This window comes from Salvelinus namaycush, chromosome 40 (genome assembly GCF_016432855.1).
Source record: "Salvelinus namaycush isolate Seneca chromosome 40, SaNama_1.0, whole genome shotgun sequence".
Classification (NCBI taxonomy): Eukaryota; Metazoa; Chordata; class Actinopteri; order Salmoniformes; family Salmonidae; genus Salvelinus; species Salvelinus namaycush.
The window spans coordinates 16988603-17014430 of NC_052346.1; the positions used below are offsets into that span (position 1 = coordinate 16988603).

General features: G+C 45.9%; 1 protein-coding gene across 2 annotated transcripts; it reads right to left on the bottom strand.

The window, feature by feature from the left end:
• Nucleotides 1-1897: 1897 nt before the first annotated feature.
• Nucleotides 1898-24975, bottom strand: LOC120033755 (probable ubiquitin carboxyl-terminal hydrolase FAF-X). Of its 2 annotated transcripts, none has more exons than XM_038980210.1 (42): nucleotides 24806-24975; nucleotides 21163-21426; nucleotides 20410-20647; nucleotides 20182-20294; nucleotides 19869-20087; nucleotides 19616-19731; nucleotides 19283-19534; nucleotides 18758-18896; nucleotides 18412-18564; nucleotides 17884-18195; nucleotides 17559-17695; nucleotides 17205-17429; nucleotides 16935-17048; nucleotides 16512-16740; nucleotides 15912-16219; nucleotides 15544-15784; nucleotides 15213-15362; nucleotides 15013-15133; nucleotides 14716-14846; nucleotides 14328-14606; nucleotides 13973-14098; nucleotides 13704-13862; nucleotides 13407-13573; nucleotides 13019-13127; nucleotides 12652-12798; nucleotides 12366-12512; nucleotides 12037-12244; nucleotides 11417-11637; nucleotides 10969-11165; nucleotides 10647-10820; nucleotides 9593-9734; nucleotides 9284-9487; nucleotides 8636-9082; nucleotides 8221-8489; nucleotides 7852-8077; nucleotides 6011-6140; nucleotides 5742-5927; nucleotides 5291-5511; nucleotides 4964-5209; nucleotides 4571-4783; nucleotides 4361-4462; nucleotides 1898-4262 (listed from the first exon to the last, which is right to left on the bottom strand). In XM_038980210.1, exons 2-42 carry the CDS (start codon nucleotides 21259-21261, stop codon nucleotides 4101-4103), a joined length of 7779 nt encoding a protein of 2592 aa, XP_038836138.1. In that variant the 5' UTR covers nucleotides 21262-21426; nucleotides 24806-24975; the 3' UTR covers nucleotides 1898-4100. The 2 variants fall into 2 exon arrangements, with proteins under 2 accessions (XP_038836138.1, XP_038836137.1); XM_038980209.1 differs by having other exon boundaries at nucleotides 4562-4783.
• Nucleotides 24976-25828: the final 853 nt, after the last annotated feature.

Below are 25828 nucleotides of genomic sequence, written 5' to 3' on the forward strand. Positions count from 1 at the left end.
CATGAAGGCCTGATCCACGCAGTCTCCTCTGAACAGTTGATGTTGAGATGTGTCTGTTACTTGAACTCTGTGAAGCATTTATTTGGGCTGTAATGTCTGAGGCTGGTAACTCTAATGAGCTTATCATCTGCAGCAGAGGTAACTCAGGGTCTTCCTTTCCTGTGGCGGTCCTCATGAGAGGCAGTTTCATCATAGTGCTTTATGTGTTTTGAGACTTAAAGTTTCTTCAAGTACAAAGTTCTTGAAATGTTCCATATTGACTGACTTTCATGTCTTAAAGTAATGATGGACTGTCATTTCTCATTGCTAATTTGAGCTGTACTTGCCATAATATGGACTTGGTCATTTACCAAATAGGGCTATCTTCTGTATACTCCCCCTACCTTGTCACAACACAACTGATTAGCTCAAACGCATTAAGGAAAGAAATTCCACAAATAAACTTTTAACAAAAGTTTATCTCCAGGCTGTATCACATCCGGCCGTGATTGGGTGTCCCATAGGGCGGCACACAATTGGTCCAGCGTCATCTGGGTTTGGCCGGGGTAGGCCGTCATTGTAACTAAGAATTTGTTCATAACTAACTTGCCTAGTTAAATAAAGGTTAAATATATATATATATATATTTAAACAAGGCACACCAGTTAATTGAAATGCATTCCAGGTGACTACCTCATGAAGCTGGTTGAGAGAAATAGTGTGCAAAGCTGTCATCAAGGCAAAGGTTGGCTATTTAAAGAATCTCAAATATAAAATGTATTTTGATTTGTTTAACACTTTTACTACATAATTCTGTGTTATTTCATAGTTTTGATGTCTTCACTATTATTCTAAAATGTAGAAAATAGCCAAAATAAAAACCCTGAAATGAGTAGGTGTGTTATATTTGTTAATACATTTTTTTTGAAGGAAGCCTTTTAATCAATCACCAACCTACTCTTTTTGTAGTATTCCCCTGCTGTTAATCTACGTGTTTCAAATTGCGACATAACAGGTAGCTGCCTGGAGGATACTGTACTGACACACCTTGTTATGTGAATGCAGGGTCCCAAAATGTAGGTGTCCTGAAGTCTCTGCCAGGAGTTCTGGACTTCTATGGCACAGGAGGTAGTGTGCATGGTGGATGCATCGAAAACATTAAGGTCACTGGCTCAAGGTTTCCCTGGCTGCATTGGTTTTAGTCAGATAGGCCTGAACACTGGTGCTGATAATTCTACAGTCATGACTTTGACTGGGCAAGGAACTTTGACTTTGTCATATTAGGTAGAGATCGAGGAATGGCTGACAGCTGTAAAGTCTCATGTCAACATCACACCCCCTTTGCCTTTCTAACAGTCCTTAGGAGAATCTCAATTGCAACTCCTCGCCTCCTCAAAAGCCATTGGAGGAGAAGGTCAGAGGGGAGGGACCTCTGGCTTTCTCATCCAATGACTTTTGAGGAGGCGGTGAGGAGAAAGGCAGCGAGGTGTACGCAATTGAGACTCTCCCCTTGACATTCCTCCTGCTGGTGAGAATGAGCTAGAATAAACTGTGCCTGCTGAGAGAATAGATGCCAGACATTAGATCTGCTTTTGAAGCAACAGTGTCAGTTTTCACCTACTGAAAGAGGATAGGGCTGGGGTAAAGTTGGCCGACTGTGGATCAGTGGCTGGAAGCCTGCTGTGGCAGACCGGCTCATCCCTTCACAGCGTCTGCTCAAAGTGGGGTTTATAAGCTGTGTTGTAAAGCTTGTCTGGTTGGTTCGTTAGATTGACAAGTACAAGGTTAAATAGGGGCAAAAGAAAGGTTACTCAATAATATAAAGTAATTTCCTCTCCCTTGACTCCTCCCATTTATCCATGCCAATCTAAAAACAAATGACAGGTGAAAGATTTTTTTATGTAGGTTCCTCCTTGCATACAGGGCATAATAATTCAAAAAAACATTTATTTGTCCTTTTCTTAAAGTATAATTTTACAGTGTGGTGTGTTTGTAGAGTGCTCCAAGGCAGATGGGGGGGGGGGATAACCATCCATGCATGTTAAACAAAAAAAAACAAAAAAAACTTTAGAATTATTCAAACAAAATAAGAAGGCAGATCTGATCCTGAAATAACACTTTACACAAAGAAAATGCCAAAATGAAAAAAATAATAACTATCTGTAAGACCTTGCAGTCTAAAAAAAATGATGGAAGAAGTGAGAGGAGAGATGACCTGTAGTGCTTTAGGGCAGGGCCTGGAAGGATGACATCAGTCCATACAGCATTCTAACCACACCCCCTCATTAGGTTCTAATCTAGAACCATCCACAGTCTTGTCCTCTCAGGAGGTTTCCGGGTTGCTTTTTGTTTGGGGGACGGAGAGACTGTTTCCCTCCTCACTTTGCTCTTCCACAGCTTGTCTGTATAGGCCACAGTTTTAGCAGACATTTTGTGTCTAATCCATTGCCGTTTCAACCCAGTCCCTTGGGGCAATGCCATTTACTGTTGGCAAATCCACTCAACGAGATATTGTTTTGTCACTGTCACGTTGTATGTCCTGATGATTTTTTTTTTGCGTGCATTAGGTATTTACAATGTACCATAGATGAAACATGAAACCGCTACAATGTAAAGATTGCATTTTCCATGTATTCTTGGTAGTGGGCACACTGCTGTACAGACAAAAACAACAACTTTGAAGTGTGAACTGTAGCTCCAGAATTCAAAATCACACCATGGCCAAAACTATTGTTAGCAAAAACAGTTCAGGGCAGATGGAACTCAAAACAGTTATTATCAAAGTGTTAAAAAGAAAAAGAAAAAAAAGAATTGGACCAAAAAGTTCCTCTTCAATTACTTTCTACTTCCTTTCAAATCAGCAAAAACAACATCTAGGAAATTCAAATAAAATAGTCTACGATTCTTCATATCAAGGGCTTCTTTTTTTGCAGGGATTTTGCTCATTTCAGACAATTCTCCTAGTAAAACAAAAAATAATTTACAACAAACCACACATTCATGTTACCAACTGAAACACAGCCATCTACTTTCGTTGCAGATAGAATCCTAAAAGAACAATCAGAAACGCTGGGCGAGTCAGTTAGCTTGTTTACCAGCAGTTACTGTAGATCATGACCCTGCTTTAGAATGCTTCATCTGTTATTCTCAACGGGCAGACATTTGTAAGACTGTAGCTGTGTTCAAGTAGGACAAAACGTGGAAGGGAAAAAAGTAAGAAAACCAAGCAGTTATTTTCACTTCAAGTGAGCAGAGATTAAACAAGCCTTCACTCACCCTGCCATTGTCAACTGGTGCACACAGGGTGATATTGGTTTTAATTCTTTATTCAACATGTCCTCACTGCGAGAGAGGCGTTTGAAACCTACTATAGTATAGTGGTGGAATAGATGACTGCATCAACCAAGACCCGGTCAGCCAGTGAAAGGCCAAACCTCACCTCCATGCATTGACTACAAAGCAGAGAAAATGAGAGAAACGCTTATTCTTTTCCCCATTTGATTTGACGTTGGTCTTCCTTTTCAGTTTTGAAGTCACATATTAGGGGCCAATCCAGGACAGCCTTGCTGCATCATTGCTGTAGGTTGGGAGGGAGGTCGAGGGAAGGAAGGTTTTAACGATTCCAAAACATTAACATACTATGTACCCCTTCCCTTCACCATTTTGTTTCACTTCCTGTACACACATTGCACACATCATTGTCTTCCATCTCAAAGTTTCTCAAAAACACTGTACACACAACCCTGCAGAGGTATGTTTTTTTTCTCTGTCAGCAGTGACGTGTCTCCATGGGGCAGAGAGAAAGAGAAGGTCGAGACTCTTCCAACTCAAAGTTCTAGAAATCATAGAATTCAAATTCTACGATAGAAACAGAAACAACTTGAAGAGCTTAATTGGCCCGATCCAGAGGGCAAGAGTCAAGGGTCAGAGGTGACAAAGAAGACGCTGTTCCTCCTGGAGAGAAGAGAGCGCTCCGGCCTGGGTCTAGTCTTAAATCGACTGTTTGATCAACCAATCAATAAACTGGGTGTCTTGAAGGTATTGAGTGATATTAGTGTGCAAAGAGATTTGGTGAGGTGAGTTGCAGGTTAAGGGGGTTTGGTTGCCCTCGTGTCGTGTTGTTACTCTTTTGTCGTCTGGACAGCGGGCGGGGGCGCCACGGGCCCCACCTCCTCTGTGGTGCTCTCCCAGCTCTCCTGTGCTCTCTGTGGGGGCCGCTGGGGCGTGTTCATGTGCTGGGCAGCCGGGCCCGTATAGGGCTGGGCGTGGGGGTGGTTGTTCTGCTGCAGAGAAACATGGAAACAGGGAGAAAGAGGTGTCAGCATTCAATATGAGCATTCTGTCAATTCTGGAGCAGTGCCATAAAATGTGTGTGTGTTACCTGCTGAAACTGCGTGGCAGGAGCAGGGTTATGAGGGTACAGCGCTGTGTCCTCGGGAGGGGAGGAGTCGTGATCTTCTGTTGCCTCCTGATCATCTGGCTCCTGAAAGAAATACAGACAATGGAATCAGCCAAGGAGAGCTCTGTTACATTACCACACACACCGACAAAACATGCAAACACCCATCCCACGCGCACACACCTTCCGTACCTCCTCGGGGCAAAGTTCGCAGGCCTTGGCCAGGGTCATGCGTGCGGAATGCGAGCGCTCCAGGAAGTACCCGTTGGAGGTCTCGTTGCTCTGGACGGGGGGAGACCAGTTGTTGTAGGTGTACTGGGGATTCCCTGTGTAGGGCCTCCTCTCCAGCTCGTCCCCCAGCCACTCCACCGCCCACGTCCACTTACGCTTCAGGTCCCCGTTACTCTGGGAGCACAACAGAGAGAGACGAATAGAACTGTGTTAACATTAGAACTATTCAAGATATCCAGACACAAACATACTGTACATATCTGAAACACCATTCTAAAATGACTGATCTGGTAGGCAGAGAGGAGAGAGAGGTGACTACTATATCATATTTAGTCTACTACTGTCATGGTTTACCTGTAGTATCTGGTAGGCCACCGTACAGTTGCTGAACAGGGCCACCATGCACTTGATACACTGGTAGGCCCGTTTCTGGTAGTGGTTCTTAGAGCGCTGAATGGTGTCAAACAGGCCGTCCCTGTCGTCTGGTATACCCTTCAGCACGTTGTGGATCCTGTGGGTCTGCCAGGAGTCCTCTATCAGCAGTATCTGCAGCAGCAGGTCCAGGTAAGGCCTCAGCTCGTACGTGTAGGAGTACGCCACCTAGGGGTCGAGACAGGTAGACGGGTGAGGGAAACAAAAACGCCATGCGTGAGTGAGAGTCGTCAGTGTCAACCCCTTTACCTGCCAGAGCAGCTCAGACAGCACAGTAGAGGAGAACTGGGGGTTTTCCCAGCAGCTGAAGCGCAGCAGCTTGACCGTCTCCTCAGAGTTGCTGCAGTCCTCGATGATCTTCTTCACGTAGCTGGTCCTAACAAAGAGGATCTCTGACACCAGCTGTTGCAGGGGCATGATGGGGGTGGTCAGGTTGGCGTCTCCGTACGGGTTGGCCAGGGCCGGGTTACCTAGAGGACAGTGAGATACATTTATATCTATTTGGACACTTCGCTTTATTCTAAGAACGCAAATAAGAGTAAAGAAACAGGAGAGAGAGAATGACAGACAGTGAACCCGAGAGAGAGAATGGAACCATTAGAGAATGAATGAAACACAGAGAGAGAGAGAACGAGAGAGAAAGAAAGGAGAGCAGAAGAGACAGCAACCACAAGGCGGTGACAGAGAGAGTGAAACATACCATTGATGGAGGACTGCATGCGTGTGGAGACATCACAGCAGCGCAGTAGCTGGGAGACCACAGCGTAGAGCTTGGTCAGTTCTGCATACTGGTACTTTATGGGAGGGCCAGGCCCCTCGTCTAGAGCCACCAGCATGAAGGTAGCAGGGACACTCAGCTTCAACAACTGGGTCTTCTCTGCCAGACCTGGGGAGAGGAAGAGAAACCATGTTTTATTCCAGCAAGAAACAAAGCAACAGCGTTTCTCCTGCACACGAACGTCATCTTACCCAGGTTGGCGTACATGACGAAGAGGTTGAAGAACTGCTGCAGGTGTCGGCCGTGCTCTGACACCTCTCTCCTGAGCAGGTTCAACACAGCCCTCAACAGGTGATCACTCAGACTCAGGTTATCACAGCCCTGATGCAGGAGGTCAAAGGTTACAGGTCATTTTTTTAAATTTACCCATGCACCCCCCGTCGGCCAAATATATATATTTTTTTACAGCTTTTCTGCTACATATATGTACATACATTTAGCATCCATGGGACTTTTATATAAAGCAGTCACCTAACAATAATACATTACCAACCATAAACTCTTTAATCCCGCCCCTCAACCACTCTCAGCCCATCCCACCTGTCATCATAGACCACCCTCGTTTGGTTTCCATGTGTCATATATTTTTCAGTTGTGCTGTGATGTTTTACATAATTGTTTAACCTTTCTAAAACGTATAGTATCCACAGGTTGTGAGCTAAAGATGAAAACCTTTCCTTCGAGTATTATATTATTTAGTGACTACGGCTCTCCAAATTGCCCAACACTGCTATTTGTAAGGTTCATTTTAATTGCACGTTATGATTTTTTAACCATTCCTTGAACCTGTGACCAGAAACAAGCTACATTGTGGCAATACCAGAATAAATGATCTATTGATTCTGTCTCTTCGCAGCAAAATCTACAGAGCTGAGATTGTTATATGCCCCATATATAAATATATATATATAGCATTCTGTTGGTGGCAAGAATTTTATATAATTTAAATTGAAAAACAATAAGTGTTGAATCAAGTGTCATTTTTTGTACCATGGAATCGGTACATCGAAAATCTCTTTCCATTTATTTACATCCTGTATGGCGCAGCTGTCAACATTTTTGTCCTCAAATGAAACTGGTATATTTTTCTATTTATGCCAGTTCCTTTCAGTCAATTTGTATCTTTAATATATGGCAGGCAAACAAGTTCCCTACCTTCTCCCTTTTCCACTCGCCTCCTCCATTTGTGTGGTAGTGCTGCAATCAGGTGATTGTAAACTTGGATTGAGCAGATATTACCATATATTTTCGATAGCTGCATATGTGACATAACTCTTCCGTTTCTAAATCATAATATCATTAATAAATACCTTCATTTTTTTTTTCATAAAGAGTGTTTTTTTATTTTATTCATCAGTACATTCGAGTTTAACCATAACATTTGTTCCATCTTTTCTGGAGGATAAAACTGAAATTGTAACCAGCTTTGTATGGCTTGTTTAACAAAGGGCAATACTTTAAACAAAATTTCATTTTCAAGTCATCAAAAATGAGAATTTGTAATTTGTATAAAGGCAAAAAGTTACTTTTTTAACAAAGGATGAGCCTTTATCTACTGGAGAACCATTTTGGGTTTAAGTAGAACTTATACATAAGTGAAGCTTTTAGTGAGCGGTTTAAAGCGTTAATATTTAATCATTTTAGCCCCCCAAAGTGATATTCATTATATAAATAGGTACGTTTAATTTTGTCTGGCTTAGCATTCCAAATAAAATGAAATATTTTTTGCTCATATGATTTTTTTTAAACAAGTCGTCTGGAGTAGGCAGTGCCATTAGTAAGTAAGTAAACTGTGATAGGATCAAAAAGTTCATCAATGTGATTTTTCCATAAATAGACAAGTATTTACCTCTCCATGGTTGCAGTATCTTATCTATTTTTGCTAACTTTCTGTTGAAATTGATTGTGGTAAATTAATTAATCTTTTTTGAGATGCGAATACCAAGTATGGTCATTAGTATTACATCACACCACACACACCTTCTCTACTCTTTCCCTCCATCTCTCACTCCCCCCTTTTCTCTCTCCGTACCTGTGTGGACCCCTCAGGGGAGCTGGCGGGGGCGGGGCATGGTCCGTCTGCCAGGGAGAAGTGTGCGATGAAGACGATGAGTTTGGCGAAGGCCCCCCGGACCTCGGCACTGGGACACTCCAGCAGGTACTCAGAGAAGCGCGTGGGGTACGCAAACAGAACGTTGTGGGCAAACCAGCAGCGGACGTTCTTACTGTGGCGTAGCAGGATGCACAGGGCGTCATACCTGAAAGCGGGAGAGAAGGTGGGGGAGGGAGGAGAGTAGACAGAAAGAGGGAAAAGAAGGAGAGACGAGGGAAAGAGAGTTACAAGGCTGTCTTGCAATATAAAGAAAGCACACTTTCTCCCTCTCACAGACAACCCACTCACCAGTCACCGGCAGGCCCCCGGACTACTTTTTTGGTGTGGAACCCGGTGCTGAAGAGGAACCTAGCTGCTAGCTGGATGCTGATCATGGCTATCTCCTCTGCCTCTGGCAGCAGGTGGTCCTGACCCGGGGGAGGGTTGAGGTAGACACTGTTGCAGGTCAGCAGCTTCTTGACGAACTGGAAGTACTCCAAGCTGTACTGCATGCGGCTGTGCATGAACTGGACATTCTGCTTCCTCACACTGCATTCAATGGCCCCCGGCATCGTCACCTGGGAGAGGGGGAATTCATTAGTATGGTTATGAGCATTACATCATTATACACACAAACAGACTGATTCACACCCACAGGTTCTCGCTTCTGCACTTTATCACAAACAAATACACACTATCACACACAGACAGTCCTGATCCCCACCTGTCGTGGTGTAGTGGGAGACACAGTCAGCTCTGAGATGCACCTGGCCAGCTCTCCGTCTGCCTCCACTGCGGCCCCTCCCCCTGCCGTGTCCATCCTCTCATAGAACAGGATGTAGGCGTTCCACCATCTCTTCTGCCTCCTGTAGGACATCTTCTTCATCATGTGGTCAAACACCTCTCCCATGTACTCCCCCCCGAAGCACTGGCTCTTCATCTCCTCGTCGTCGTCCATCTTGCACTCCGTCACGTCGCCGTCGTCAAACTTGTACCAGCGCTCCTTCTGCCCGCTGTCGGCGCTACCGCCGGCGCCGCCGTCTCGCTGGCTGATATAGGAGTAGTAGTGGCCGCCACTGGCCTGGCCCGAATGCACCAGCACCCCCACCAGGCGGTACTTAGAACTGCAGCCTGGTGGGTCGGGTTCCGATGGTTTGTTCTGCATGATCATCTGAGAGGGAAAGGAGGAAGGAGGAGTGACTGAGTAGAGACAATGTTTGGACTAATGATGAATCGACTAATGATGAGTTTCCTTGCCAATGCTGCTTCTGTTTACTCTTTCGGGGTTCAGGGCATGGTTTCTGTTTAGAACTTTGTGAAACATTTATAGAGCTCTAATACACAAATCAAATTTGATATTAAAGTAATCTACCTGGCTCTCCGGGTTGCCGTCGTCTCCCTCCAGTTTGGCCACCCCGGCCACAGTGTAGGGCTCCATGTCCAGCTCCCTGGGGAACTCAAAGTAGTCGTTGAACTTGATGGCACACTCCCTCTCCCAGTCGTAGTCAAACCTCTTTAGCTGGATGGCCAGCACTGGAGGAAGCTTCTTTATCAGCAGACGCTTCACTGTGTCCACCTGTAGTGGATGAAACAGAATAGTAAGAAATATCATCCTAAAGTATGAAAACAAAGGACTGAGTACTCAACAGGAATGATGAAGGACAGGAGAAGAGTGAGGTACCTTCTTGTTACACTTCTCACAGTGGTATGCGTTGGCTCCCTCCAGCAGGTCTCCTTTGACGTACTGCTCCATAGAGTCCAGCAGGTTCTGGTGGTTCCTGATGTCCACGTTCAACGTGGTGAATGACTCCTCACACTCATACCTGGGAACAAGATGGTGGAACAGTTTCACTTATTATATTTCATGCCTGTGATAACTGAGAACTATGTGGTGCCATTTTGTGTCACTAACCACGTTTCCATCCACATTTCTGAGAGTAGTCATACTGTATATATACACTTTTTTTTATTTTTATTATTGACCACGACAGCTAGTTTCAGTACAATTTTATAAAAGGCGACACAGCTAATTTGTTCGTTCAACATGGTGGGATCTTTGTTAAAAATGTATTATGCGAGAAATGGCGGTGGAAACTCTTTTATGCGCAAACAGTTGCATAATAATCATCATATGGAAGTAAACTTGGAGTCATGCGATGACACGGTGTGGGTCCTCCCACTACGGTTCAGGAAACCATGCAGTTATTTAGGCTACAGATTAAAGGTGATGAGCTTGACGCTCCTTTCCAATAAATATCATGGGTCTTATTCTGGTGACATGTTGATCAATACATGACTGCTGTTTGACAAATAAATAAAGAATCTGTCTTCTCCAGAATAATGTCATCATGTAGACTAGCCGACCCACATTGACTCCGAGCTGTTAGCTAGAGCACACATATCAAGACCAGAGTAGGCACATTGTCTACTTGACACAACAGTTTTTGTGACAAAACTATTGGTCGAGTGGAAAATCCAATGGAAACACATTGCACTTCAGATTTTTATTCGATACATGAGAAGTTGTGCGAAAAAGTAAATTTTGTGTGCACTATGTAATCACGCACCGATTTTTTCCAAAACAAGTCCATTTGGTGGAAATACCACAATGGTGGGAAAATGCACATATTTTTTGTTTATGCAGGTTTTAGAATATTCGCATAATAAAAATCTGGAGGATGAGTGGTCGTTCATTTGGTTCCACCAGTGTTAGTAAGTGGATAAAAATCACTCACCTGTGTGGACAGTCACGGCAGATTTTCTGGTCGGCAAAGGAGCCTCCCAGCACCTTGCTGAGCATGGAGGGGTGGCCCATGGCCTTCAGAGCCTCATCCAGACTGTCCACTAAAGAGTTGAAGAACTCCAGGGCATCGTGCTGCTCTCGCAGATTCACCGGCTCACCCCATAACCTACAGGAGAGAGAACGATAGAGATAGCTCTTAGTCTTCCAAGACCGTTTGTGTGAAATTGGTTTCAAAATAAACAGCTTGTAATCTGTATACCACTACATTCCTTGACATTTCATTGTTTTACCTCAGCCTGCTATCGTTAGCTCACCTGAACTGTTTCCAGAAGCCTCGGGGTACGTAGTACTGCAGTCGGGAGGAGGCCAGGTGACCAAAGATGACCTGTAGGTGGCGTAGCACCCCGATGTTGTACTCCTTCCTGTCCTCCGACTTACTCAGCGAGGGCTTGTCGTCAAACTGGTGTTGGTAGGCGAACACCTCGTCCCGCGCCGTTCCGTCGGCATTAGTCTGAGGAGGGAAAGTAACAATACACCGGATGGATTATTTAAGTTCAAAATGTACATCTTGGTTCCTCTACACAACATCCATAAACACTCAGTAATATGAGGGATTTCATTTCCCTAGTCCCTTAGCTCTATACCAAGGGTTGGGGCTGCCATAAAAAGCATCTCAGATAGTAGCTTTAAGCAAGTAATTTTGCAATTATTCAATCTGAAGAGTGCATACAGTTTCGATTGATTCCCAGTCAGTCCAATCACCTCGTTCTCTTGCTTCTCGTCCCCGGACAGTTCATCGTCCACGTCGGTGCCGGTGCCCTCCACGGCCAGGACGCCGCTACGGATGGGCGGGATCATGTAGAGCTGCTGGATGACAGAGTTCATGTAGCAGGTGGCCCCCGCGTTCTTCAGCCCCACAAAGCCTTTGGTGGGCCGCGGGCCCACTGGGGGAAGGTATTCCCACTCTGTCAGAGCCTCACAACCTGAGAGACAGGGAGAGAGAGTTGTTCAACGTTTATCCATTCCACATATATGATCAACACAACAATGAATATCAGAAAAACATTTATAATTCATTGAGGTACAATTTACCAGTATAGATAGAGGAATATGTGAGATAAATAATAATTAGGAATTAAGATCACAGATTAAGTGACTGTAGTACATGTCTGTGAGTGTATAGTTGGTGTACCTAGGTAGTACATATCTGTGAGTGTATAGTTGGTGTACCTAGGTAGTACATATCTGTGAGTGTATAGTTGGTGTACCTAGGTAGTACATATCTATGAGTGTATAGTTGGTGTACCTAGGTAGTACATATCTATGAGTGTATAGTTGGTGTACCTAGGTAGTACATATCTATGAGTGTATAGTTGGTGTACCTAGGTAGTACATATCTGTGAGTGTATCAACGATCTGATTGAGGTTCCGGACACAGCCGACCGGCAGAGCCACCAGCAACTCGAAGCCAGCGTTGATGGAGGCGGGGCTGCTACAGACAGGGATGGCCTGCTCCGTAGGGAACTCCCCACTCTTCACGTACTGCAGGTACACGTTAGACGCCGGGAAGATGAAGTCATCTATCAACTCCTGGAGAAAGAGTGGGGTGAATTAGCAGAATGGACAAAGCATCATCCTATGGTGGCTTGTCCTGTGACTATATTGAGTGGACTATTTGGCAACCATACTGGATTTCAACATAATGACCCACCTTTATGAGGTTGGCCCCGCCCTTCTCACAGCCAATGTAGTACTTCTTCTCTGGTGTCTGGAAGGCCAGCAGCTCCTTGGTGACCCCCAGGTGACCTTCTAGAATGGTCTCCTCCACCCCTGTCTCTCCTGTCAGCTTCACCTCATCCTAATGGTAAAAACACCAAACTGCCATTTAGCGGTAATATTTATGAGATATGAAAGCCCATCTTAGGTCTTCTCTAAACTACATCATATTAAACTGCATTTCATTTTCTAACAATGAAAAGACTTCTCTTGTCCAATACCCTGATCTTCTTGAGCCAGTCGATCTCGTTGTTGAGCAGCGCCTCAGCGTTGGGCAGGTTGATGTTGCTGTTGTAGGCGTAGTTCAGCAGGTGCCTCAGCAGCGTAAAGTAGTCCCCTGCGTGCTTCGCCCTCTCCTTCGCCGTGCTCTGGAGGAGAGAGGAAGGATATGGGTTACAACAACAATGGGTCCCAATGGAGTGGGGTGAAGAGTTTCAGTGTGTTACATTTCCTCCTCTAATGATGAAGGCTGGGATTGAGAGATGGTAAACTGATCCGAGGTCTGTCCTTAAGGCCAACTTCTACCCAGAGGCCGAAGAATGACTATTGTGTCAGTAGGGGAGAGTGAGGAGATGGAAGGATACTCACCCCTAAGACGGTGAAGAGGAGGGTGATGAAGAAGAGGAGGGGTCTGTGTCCCATACAGCACCTAGTGGCCATGAGGAAGAACTGCTCCTGAGCCATCTGACGAACTGACCTGGGGACAGACAGGAAGATGACAACAGGTTAATTTCACTGTCAAAAGGTGCTTTTGACATTGTCTGATGACAGTTTTATATTGGCTTGTTTTTGTGAGATTAAGTTCGAACACCAAGGGGCGGTTTCCCCGACACAGATTATGCCTAGTCCTATACTAAACTCAATGGAGAATCCATTGAAAATGCTTTTCAGTCCAGGATTAGTCTGTGTCCAGGAAATGCCCTGAATGAACGGATCCACAACACAGACATAGATTAACAGCCAGATGCAGACATACTTGCTGTGGCAGTGCAGTAGCAGGTCTATGATGTAAGTCTGCCAGGCCTTCTCCTTACTGAGAGTGTCCAGAGCGGTGGGCAGCAGGGCAAAACACAGGGTCATGATCTCCAGTGCCTCACAGCACACCATCTCATCCTCCCCGTCCGGCTCCTTACCCGCGTTCGTCTGTAGAGGTGAACACACACCGCTGTGAGTTTATAGAAGACGCAGAAACTCTCCATACAAACCCCTAGAAGTATGCAATACCCAACTCAAAAACCAAGCACACACCATCTCAGTTTAGAAAGGGTTTTACCTTCTCATAGATCTGACTGATCTCTTCATTAGAGCTGAAGACCAGCTGTACCGTGCCACAGCCTGAAGCCCACACGATCTTCTGCACCGCCCGGATCACACAGAGGTCTGGGATGTACTTGGATGCTTGGAAGAAGTTCTGGGAGTTCGGGGGCAGCGACTGCCAAAACAAGTGAGCAGACGTTTACGGTCTTACTCTTTTTGACTAGCCGTTGTTACCCGGTTGAACGCATGTGTAAGCACTCGTCTCAATAGATAACGCCGTCTCACCTCGTCAGAGATCTGTTGGGCCAGTCGTATGGCCACGTTGCGGAGCATGCACTCAGAGGCGGGGTTGGGGATATTCTGTAGAGCACTCTGGAGGACCAGGGCCTGGTCGTGGGTCGCCTGGTTGATCTGGAGAGGAACAAAAACAGAAGACAGTGGATTAAGAACCCCAGTCATATTCAAGCTCATTCAAATACACAGTGAAGGTATGTTTGGGGTGATCATGGTCTGTCCATTCGGGTCTGGTAACAAGGGTCCTGCTACTCTCATTGTTCTGCACTCATCTAAGCTGTAGTAATACAAGGTTTTCCCCGTATTTACAGAGGTAATATAACGGCAATACAATAACGTTATTTACTGGTGATGCGGGGCTGGTCCCCTCCACTACGGGCTGGCAGGCCTCGGCCACAGCTTTGACGTGTCCGAACCCCACGGCGGTCAGCAGCAGCTTGGCGATCTTCAGGGCATTGAGGTACGCCCCCCGCCGCGTCTCCATGTCGGCCGACGGCAGGAAGTTGTTCCTGGTCAGCATGCTCAGTACGAGCGGGAGGCCGCCGCTTTTCAGGAAGTTGTACTGGAAGTCGCTGGCGTCCTCGCCGAGGGTGCCGCTGGCCGGCATCAGCAACGCATACACCACCTGGGGAATCAATCCAATCAATGAAACGTGGCAGGAGGATGTGAAGAGTGTAAGGGGTAATGAATCGATCACGTAAACCACCACACACACAGTGGTGTGTGTTACCAACCTCAGTGAGGTAGAGGACTTGTGAGGGCGAGGGGCCAAAGAAGCGGGAGTCCAGTGTGGGGCTCAGGCTGTTCTCTCCCAGCTTGGCATGATCCAGACAGATAGCGCGCAGGTTCTCCACGGTACCGTTGTCTACACACAGCTCAACCAGAACATTAGTCAGTCAGGACAAATCATTTCAAACCACAGTAAGAGAGAAAGACGCAGAGGAAGGATGAGAGATGCTGTTTCGGAGCCACAGAAGGACAGCAAGCCATAATGAGAAAGAATGAGAGCGTGAGAGAGAAAGACAGTGTACCTGGAGGCATAAGCTTCATGAGGAGCCTGGCTCCGTCTCGCAGCAGAGGCATGTTGAGGGTACAGCCCAGGTCTGCGACCTGCCACAGGAACGAGATGTAGCGCAGGTGGAGAGACATGATCTACAGAGAGGAAGACGTTACTCAGGAGAAGACGACACATTTTACATTTCTCACGTGAGGAAAGGTGTGTGTGTCTTACCACTCCAGGCAGGCAGCCCTCCACCTCTGGGTTGGGTCCTTCGCTGAAGTGGTTGCCGTGGTTACTGGGCGAGCCGGTGGAGGAGTCCGAAGAGCTGTCAGGACTGGAGGGCACGGTGGCACTCACCTGGGTCAGCTTGGCTGTGATCAACTACACACACAAACAATATACCAATTTGAACCAAACGCTAACAGATACACTGTGCTTTCATCATCTAATCCTAGTAGATTAGTGATTCCAGGACGGAGTCAAATTGTATTTAAACACATCGGAACTAAGCCCCAATTGAAAACCAGAGCATGGGCCATTGATTACGAAATGACTAGCTCACTGCTTTGTCCTTGAGGCTGAGCTGTCCAATCAGCTTCTTGTCATCCGCCGGGTCGACGACCTCCCCGCCAATGAAGAGCTCTATCTTGGTGTGCGTGGCGTTGGCCTTGATGCGTGTGAGGATGCCGCGGCGCACCGAGCCGATGGTGTCATTGGTGTGAGACCAGATGTCCAGGTCATCCACCTGACGACCCTGGTTAGGGAAACGCACGATCAACGTGATGTGCTTCCCCCGGAACGCCCTGAGAGAGAGAAAGAGAGGGATTGGTCAGTCAAAATGTTGGCACTGAGACTGACAAACTAAGTTGGACCTCGCTTTCACAAGTGTGTGTTGGTGTGAGTCCGTGTGTGTGTGAGCCTCTCCTCTACCTGGACATGGGCAGTATGGACCTCTCCTCGTGGTAGTCGCTGTCACACTCGTTGATGTACTCCTTGAGCACAGTGAGCACGCGAACCATGCGGATGGCCTCCTGCCGGGCACAGTTGATGCTGTCCTTGTCCCCGTCCAGGACACACAGCGTGTCATACGACGCCTTCAGACGGTCAAAACACAACTGAATGAAGTCCTCGTGGATCTCCACCTGGTTGACCTGCAGCTTGGGCCCCAGGTTGGTGTAGATCTCCTTCAGCAGGTCGATGGCTCGGCTGGCGATGTCATCAGTACCCTGGATCACCACCTGGTAGAACAATGCAAAGCTGTTTTGTGCACTCTCCCCCTCCAGGGTTAATCCAGGAACCAGATTGTTGTCTATAAAAGCTTATAACAGCGATAAAAGGAGTTTTAACTCGAATGCCTCCCAAGGTAGACCAGTCCTTTGAAATCCAGGTTTTACAGTATGTTCAGAAAGCTTTATAACATTGATAAGCTTTTTAACACTCACCCTCCCAAGGTAGTCCAGTCCTATGAGCTCCAGGTTTTACAGTATGTTCAGAAAGCTTTATAACATTGATAAGCTTTTTAACACTCACCCTCCACAGGTAGTCCAGTCCTATGAGCTCCAGGTCATCCATCATGTAGGCCCTGCGTTTGGCCACTAGTTTGCCCTCGCGGCAGTTGACGGCCTTGAAGAACCTCTCAAAGCACTTCATGCCGTTCTCCGTGAGCAGGGATGGGTCCAGCTGCAGAACATTGTTCTCAAAGAAGTCCTTGTTGATGTCCGGGTCCAGGTCTGGCTCATCTCCCATTAGCTTAGAGTACCTAGAGTCGGAAAAGACAGTATAAAGACATTATAAAGTCTCATACTTGCTTATTACAAATTATAAAGTATGATCCAGCAGGCTTTAAGTGAAGTGCTACCAATAACATTTGAGTTGAACTAACCTGGAATAATTCGAAAGGGAAATCATATTTCATATAATATACAAAACTGGTCTAAACAAATGTGTATGTACCATTTGAAGCACGCCTCCCGGTCACACAGGAAGACGGCGCTCTCAGCCAGACACCTCCAGATCTGCTTGGCCTGAGGAGCACATAGCCACAACTGTCCGTCCTTCAACAGGAACCTGGAGAACAAGATGATTCAAAGCAGTTAGACACTAACAGAGGACTCAGAATGGCCACTTTCATTCCCACAGACGGAGAAATGCCTCGCCGCCCAGAAAAGCAGTCAAGGGTCATTGTTTCATCCTGAGATACCTGTAGACAGCTGCCTGCCTTACCTCAGGAAGTTGAGCCTCTCCTGGACCTCCTGAACATGACTGTAGCGACTGCCCACTCTGACCGTCTGAGGGTCAAAGTCTGCGTGTTCAGCTTTGGAGAACGGTCTCATGGTCTCCATGTAGGCAGACAGGTTCTCAGCCACCAGAGTGACCAGGGCATGGTTGTGCTGCAGCTGGTTGATCAGGTCATGACGATAGAACACATGAGGACTCCTCTGGGTCTGACTGTATGAGGAAGAGGAAAGGGAAGGAGAGAAGTGTAATATTTCATCACAAGCTATGACTCAATGGGAAAAGGAGATGAGAGCAAGAGAGAAAGGGAGAGAGACAGGGAGGTGGAGAGTCTTTCGTTACCTGAGGTTCTGAGGAGCTTCCCCAAACAGGCTGCAGATCTCTCTGATCTGCTTCAGGGCTGGTATGACCCACTTGTCGTTGGTGCGCAGCTCCTCTATGAAGCGGTCTATCCACTGGATCTTCTGGGTGTCTCTGTCCTGTTGGAACACACAGAAGCACAGAGCAGGGTCCTAGTCATTAGGGACTATCGTAGCAAAACATTTTGCAACAGAAAACAAAAAAACAAGAGATTCTCATTTGACAAGGTTAGGTAGAACGTCCCAGTTTCAGTCTGTTTTCTTCCGTTTGGTGCCTAATGAATACAACCCAGTAACAGTAGTTTTACCTGAGAGCAGCTGTAGTCCAGTATCTTGATGTGTGCACTGAGGGCCTGGTCCATGATGTCCACGGGGACGTCGTCACTGTGAGCCAGGTTCCACAGCAGGTTGAGCACCTTGTGGGCCATCACTCCATCCTTATCGTCCTCCGCCAGACGACGGATCAGCTCCAGCAGCTTCTCACGCTGCTTCTTACTCGCATTCGTCCAACTCTCCTTGAAGCAATCAAAGAGATGGTCGAGCTGCTCTGGAGAGAAGTCCCAGGCCAGTTTGGCCAGAAGGTCATGGACGTTCTTCACTATGGCTTCGTGCTTACCAGCCTGACATAGAAACAGACACGGAAGACACTTAGGCATGGTTCTAAAAACAACCCCTTCCTTCTTATAAAGGAAAAGGTCTCTCTTGCAAAATATATATTTTTCACAAATGAGAATAACCTGTATATGTTCAATGAATAGGAAGTACATTACAATTCAAAATGGAGCCACCCCCATATTGCTGAGACCCATTTTCCCATGACACGTTTAACTCAGTACCTGCGCTGCCCAGATGTTGTCCAGGTCCTGCATGGTGAGGGCTTTCTCCTTGATGACGAAGCGGAGTATCTTCTCTAGTTTCTCTACGTACTGAGGCTGGTGGAGGCTGTCCCTCAGCACGATGGACAGGATGTGGTTCTGCTGGATCCACTCCTGAGAGAAAGGGAGAGAAAGACAAACGTCAGGCATAGATTTGCATTCCTGTGGAGAAATTCCATGTCCAATTTGACTGACGGAAATTGAACTGGAATTGACTATAAAACTCTGATGAGCAATTTAAAAGCGCTATACAAATCCAGTCCATTATCATTCATAAGGAGTAACTGTTAGGGGCTAGGTGACTCACCGCCATGCGTTCTGCCGTCAGCCACTCCTCCTCCTCGGGGTTGCCATGCCGATGCGTGTAGTAGGACACACTGGAGATGACCTTGTTGACCTCGTTCAGGGCATTCATCTTGCCGTTGAACGAGGAAATCTGCAATAACCTGGGGACCAATCAACAAATGAAAAGCATAAACATCTTATCCAAAAGGAAAATTCCACCCAAAAGCTATCTTTTGGTATTTGTTTCATTAGTCCATTGTTGACATAGTCCCAAAACGTTTTGCATGTCAGAAAAATACCATCTGTATTTTGAAAGTTATACATCTTGGGGAAAAAATGTGCATGTCAGCAAACAAGTTTGGGACTATGTCAATAATGGACTAATGAAAAAAATACCAAAACATATTTTTGGGGCGGAGTTTTCCCTTAATAATAAAACAGCAGTTGACTGTCCAAAACACTCATCATACGAGGTGCTCAAACCCCAATGTGAATTTTTATTCTATACAATAACAACCTAAAAAGACAACAGCTGAAGGAATCTCACCTAAGGATCATTTTCAACCTAAATATCTCCAAGTTCTTGACGGTCTCCTCCTGACCGGGCACCCTGGAGGCCAGGTTCTTCAGGGACTTGATGATCATGGACAGGGCATCGTTCTTGGCCTCGTTCTTGGCCTCCTTCTTCAGCTCCTCGTCCGTCAGGTTCTCCAGGAACTGAGGAACCATCTCGATCACTGGCAGGAAGTACTTCTTCACTGTGTGCAAGGTCAGGAACTCATAGCATTGGCCAAACGGCCTGGAGGGAAGACATACACGGGTTAAGACACGCACATGTCCCTTACAAGTCCCTTACATTAGTCCATCTGGGTTAACATACTTGATGAGGGCAGCGATGATCTGTACGTTGAGTGCCTGTCCGCTCATGAAGCGGTCGTGTAGAGTCTGAAACCCGTTCAGTGTGCCAAACTTATTAATCAGGTCCACCAACCAGCCCTGAGAGAGAGAGAGGGAGAGATAGAGAGAGAACAATGAATGGCCAATCACTGGCAACAGCTTTATTCATTTTGAAAACTTGGACATACTGTATCAAGCGAGAAATCCTGAGTGAGCGAGGGTGAGTTGGGGCCTACCTTGGGTGAGCGAGGGTCAGGTGGGCGGGCGAAGAGCTCGTCGTCAGCCAGCGTGGCCCCGGCGGGGATGGTCTCAGAGGGCCGCGTGCCGTTGTAGATGTGGAACTTGCAGTGGGGGTTGGTGGCTGTGGCCAGTAGCTCCAGTAAGGGGAACCAGTCCTGAGGAAGCTTGGTCACACACAGCTCCACCAGCCGGTGTGTGTTGGTGATGATACACCTCTGTGGAGGGGAGGGAAGGACAATCAGCTGTAGTTCAAGCAGGAAGTGCTAGTGTGCGTGCACACACACACACACACACACACAAGGCCCTTACATGGATCTCAAACTTCCACCCGCTGACAGCCTCGTCTGTGAGGATCTTAGTGAAGGAGATGGTCAGGCCATCCCTGAAAAACCTCTGGCACGCCTCACACTTCACATCAAGCCCTGCAGAAAGAGGCAACGATTAAAGGCAGAAAACAAAGAAAGATCAATAGAAGACAAAAAAAAAAAAAAAAAATTGTCCTAAATGGATGTATATTGTATACGATGATGGACACACCTTTTTTACATAAGTCTATAGCAGCTTCAAGTAGAACTTCTAATTCCCCCTTTGGCAGGACTGGGACTACCCATCGGGGCCTGTTGATCATGTCGTCCAGCTTGGCCAGGTCAGTGTGAGGGAAGGCAGGCTCCTCCTCCTCCAGAGCAGGGGCAGAATCTCCTTGGCCCTGCTCCTCATCCTCCGCCGGTGGGCTCACAGGAGACGGCTCCGTGGACGACGGGTTGGGGGACACCGTCTGCAACGCGCACACACATTAATACCAAGCATACTACAGACGCTGATTAAAAGAGATGAACGCTAGTCGGGAACACACACACAGTGAGGAAGGTAGGTAATTAGCCTTGGAACTTCACAGGAAGCCCAAAGTCAAACAAACACAATTCATAGAGCGTGAGGGATTAAATTCATTTAAAAAAACATTAGATTATAAATAAAGCTTATTCAATTATGTGACAGTAATTAGACTTACATCAGTGATCCCTAAATTACAAAGAGCTTCTCTCATTGGAGAGCAGCCAGCTGTGGCCTCAACATGACTCATGCCGTTTCATTCTAAAGATGAACTCCTACTACTGTCCTATGCTCCTCATGGGGCGATGGGCCTAAGTCAGTAAGTACTAAAGCATATGGCCGATCGCTCCATATTCGTCAGTCAACTTCACGCAGACATACAGTTGATATGCGGGTAACCTTGTTCACTGATAATTGGGGAACTATCCACAGACAGACACACGTCAACCCCTCACTCACCTGGGCCTGTGTGGGTGGGGGCTGGCTCTGAGAATCAGCGGGTGCCTGGCCCTGGCTATCATTGCCCCCCACGGGGGAGCCACGGGTGGTGACCGTCATGATCGACACGGGGCAGATCTTGGCAGTTTTGTCCGCTTTAGGAGGCCCTGGCCTGGGGGGGAATCACTGCCTGCGCCTGGGTAGGGAAGGAGAACCAGAGGCCGGCTGAGAGGGAATGCTCCGGCTGCTGAGGCTCAGGGAGGGTTGCAGAGACCATCGCAGAACCTGTGGGACAGAGACAGGGGGAGAGAGATGTAGAATGGTTGATGCCCCATTTTTCCCATGCATTTGGGACTGAGGCATGTGCATTTCAGCTAATCTGTGTACAATGTAGTGAACATCACATGGTCAACTTGAGACCATTCTTGAGGTGTAAAAATAGCTGAGAAATAACACAGGTGCATCCAAAGGCCATGATTCCACAGTATGTTTGCAAGACAGGAGTCTTCAACTAAGCAAGACCAATTCAAATGACTCTCACTCTGCCACTATCTGGGTCTAGACATTAAAATGTTAATACGCATGCTTGACAACAGGGTGGAATTATTACATAGACACACACTCTAGCTCCAATACCGACAGACAGAACCCCCCCACTACCATCACCTCTCCTATTTCCAGTTGCAGACAGCACAGGACTATCAACCATACTGGCCTATTAATAGTCTCTGTCGAACTGGTTCAAAGATATCTAGACTGTGAAAGACAGTATACAGCTACTGACAAACTGTTGATTGGTCACACAGAGCATGACCCTACCCTAACCCTACCCCAACTAACTGCAGCTCCTAGGTTACTCACGTCTCACTACAGCAAAACATGCATGGGATATTGAGGTTTCAAGATATCACCTGGCTATATTAGCCAAGCCTAATACAATAACTAAACAAGAACAATTGAACAAGGAGAACAAGCCATTGTGCGCTTACTGACAAACAATGTATTCTTAATAATTGCCCAAAATGATTAATAATAGCATATTGGATTGAATTCAGGCCTTCTATGCTTGGCTGTCAGTGCCACTGACATACAGTTGCAGTAGTCCAACAACGTGTCCCAGTACTGTAACAGTGTTTCCCAACTCCAGTCCTCCAGTAGCCCCAACAGCACACATTTTTGTTGGAGCCCCAGACAAGCACACCTGATTCAACTTGTCAACTAATCATCAAACCCTCAATGAGTTGAATCAGGGGTTTTTGTCCAGGCCTATAAGAAAAAGGTGTGATGTTGGGGGGTACTGGAGGACTGGAGTTGGGAAACACTACACTATAACATAAGTGAGTCTGTGTAGAATATTGACCTTACACAACAGCAGAGTGACAAAGCAAAACATCTTAAATCAGTATGAGTCAGGATGGAAGAGATAGCCTAACAACAGGTTTAGGGCCTCAGGCTCCTTCAATCCACTCAAGTGCCTATGAGGTAACATTAAGATTAGGGGCTAGGGTTTCTGGGTAGGAAAGGTCTGTGTGTCTAGTTGTGAGACACTGGAAGTCTTGAGACACATTAAGACAGTCTCCAGCTGAGTTACGGTCCTCTGGGCTCAGTTTACAGGTTTATTATTGGCTGTCTTCAGTTTCCTGTCTTCAGATGTATCTCCTTCCATCTATTGGAAGAGGTTAATATTAGGGAAGGGGAATCTGATCCTAGATCTGTGGTTTGGGCCGACTTCTACCTCAAGCATCATCAGGCAAGCCGGCAGTAGTAGGCTACAGCTGACAGCTACAGTGTGAATGGAAGTTGACAAGCCAATCGGAATCAATGACCCAAGGAACAAGAACGGTTGAGGAACCAATCAGATGAAAAGAAACCTTGAGTCTTGAGAAAGCACCTGACCGGGCCATAAACCAGGGTTTCCCCAACCCTCTCCTCAGCACCCCCAGATGTTCCACATTTGTGTTCTAACCATAAACTGGCACATCTGATTTAATTAGTCAAAGGCTTTATGATTAGCTGAATAACTGAATCAGTGGTCCAAGTTTAGGGTTAAAACTAACATGTGAAAACTTCTGGGGCGGTTGAGAAACACTGGTTTTCAGCTTGCTGAAAATATATTAATTCCAGCTGGCACAGCTGCCATGGCAGTGTGTATACACAGCTAGTATGCGACAAGTATTCAGGTCATCATGGTCATGGCTTAGTTTTGCTGACTTGAGTAAAACTTGAAGTGAGCATAGCTAGGTCAAGACTGAGTAAACACAGACCTTTCAGGTGGAATGAAGTCATTTGTATCTGGAAATGCACAAAGTACGCATATTACCAGGCTTAAAAATCAGAAACAATGACTTATATTGACAATGCCTTGCTTGCAAATAACTCAAATCTAATCTTTGTCAATAGATCCAATGCCAGCCCCCACCTTGGCTAGTCTCAAAAACCGACACTAGGCAGAGGCAACTAGGGTCGGGTTGTCAAGACTACCCTTGGCTACACCTTCAGTTTCCGTTCTGGAGACAGTTTGATGCAGACAGACATGTCAAGCCATTTCTTGTGACAGCCGTTGGTTTACAAGGAGCTTGGCACAAAGGAAAACATTATGTAACGACAAATGACAAGGTTGCTTGCATGATGTGTGTGAATAAAAATGTACTTGGTCCTAGGCTTGTTAATCATTCTTGTCACGATCCTCTATCTTCACCAGAACCTATCTCTGTGAGGACACGTCACTGAGTAACATTGTGCAGTTAACTAATTAAACCAAGTTATTTGGGTAATGGAGTATAAGGAAAACTTGATTTAGTTACAGCAAACAACTCAATCTCAAAATAAGTGTCACTGTCACATTGTATGATGTATTCTAGATATGAGAGACCGCTAACTAGCCAGCATCAGCCAACAACTATCTAACGTAGCTAACTACACTTGCTAGATTGCGTAGTATTAGCCAAATATTTCAAACAATGCGAAAATAACCAGCCTGCAAACACCGCCTGGAACACGGTTAATTGATGTGAAAAATAACTTACTTATTACAACAGGAGTCTGGACGATAACTAATGCATAACGTTAGACAAGGCCCGTAACGTTAGCTATCTAGCTACTGACAAGCATTGCAAGGGCCTTCTCCTTACTCAACATCGGTAGTAGCGCTAACGTGCTAGCTAGCTAGTTAAAAACGTTAGCTAATGGCGCTGCCTCCACTGTCGCCGGGGCCACAACAATCAACAGTCTGTGTCTATTGGTAGGTTGTTGATCAAACACCAGCCCATATGTCAACACCACTCGTCCAAGAAGTTAGCCAACATCTTGTCTGGTTGAGACTGACCTTGAACTAGCTATGTGGAAACCGTTATATTTCAAAATCCAAACAATTTACAGGTTGGTATGGGAAACGTCAGCCATTTTGCCAGACAAAAATAATAGCTAACTTAACTAGCCAACGTTACATACAGAAACAAACCGGCATTTCAGCATTCATTCTGTCGATGTCAGGCACCTTGCTTGCTATTACTCTCCCCTCTTTATCCAATGAAAAGCATATGTGTAACGTTACACCTTGTAGCTAGACAGCTATAACGTTTCATTGTTAATGATTACTCAGAAATGTTATCTAGCTATACTAGCCAGTTAGCACCATTGTTGCTAGCTACCCAATGTTACTTACCCCAAAATTTGATGCAACTTCCTTGAGTTGACTTGTCCTGTCTATGAATCTTTCTATTCTGGGTTTTGCTAAGTGTCAACGTGTGTTACGTAATATTTTCATGCATGCATCCAGATCTGATAATATGATCTCTCTTCCTTGCTTATTTTTTTGTCTGCACTTGGGTGTTTTTCCTGCGTCACCATCAACCCCCCCTCTACTGTAGTCTAGCAGTTTTCCAAGCCAGTCCGTGGTAAGCGCAGCTGACGGAGGCCGTGTTCGAGAGGATCAAAACCGTCATGTATCATGGGTAAATTGTGACTTGCTGACTGATCTACAAATAATAATGAGCAATTATTTCCGAATTAAAGTTCCTTGTAGATCAGTCAGTCGGTAGTCGCCTGCACTGTCAGCGCCAATGTCGAACAAGCCCATTAGGGTAACGTTTTACAATTAAAGTGATAGTTCACTTCACATTTAGTTTGTCAAAAAGGTGCATTCAGAAAGTATTCACACCCCTTGACTTCTCCCAAATTTTGTTGTGTTACAGCCTGAATTTAAAATGTATTAAATTGAGATTTTTGTGTCACTGGCATACACACAATACCCAATAATGTCCACGTGGAATTATGTTTTTAGAAATGTTTACAAATTAATACAATTTAAAAGCTGAAATGTCTTGAGTCAATAAGTATTCAACATCTTTGTTATGGCAAGCCTAAATAATTTCAGGAGTAAAAATGTGCTTAACAAGTCACATAATAACTTGGATGGACTTACTCTGTGTGTAATAATATTGTTTAACATGATTTTTAAGACACTGCATCTCAGTGCTAGAGGCGTCATTACAGACACCCTGGTTCGAATCCAGGCTGTATCACAACCAGCCGTGATTGGGAGTCCCATAGCCCGCGTCGTCCGGGTTTGGCCGGTGTAGGCCATCATTGTAAATAAGAATGTGTTCTTAGCTGACTTGCCTAGTTAAATAAAACATACAATTATCTGTAAGGTCCCTCAGTCAAGCATTGCATTTTTAACACAGAT

Excerpts from the sequence above, each read along its gene's own strand:
- LOC120033755 (XM_038980209.1), bottom strand. The coding sequence starts at position 21,261 with ATGACGGTCACCACCCGTGGCTCCCCCGTGGGGGGCAATGATAGCCAG. Across the intron at positions 18,565-18,757 it reads TGACGGCAGAACGCATGGCG|GAGTGGATCCAGCAGAACCA; the intron begins GTGAGTCACCTA and ends CCTTTCTCTCAG. Across the intron at positions 17,049-17,204 it reads GAGAGGCTCAACTTCCTGAG|GTTCCTGTTGAAGGACGGAC; the intron begins GTAAGGCAGGCA and ends CTTGTTCTCCAG.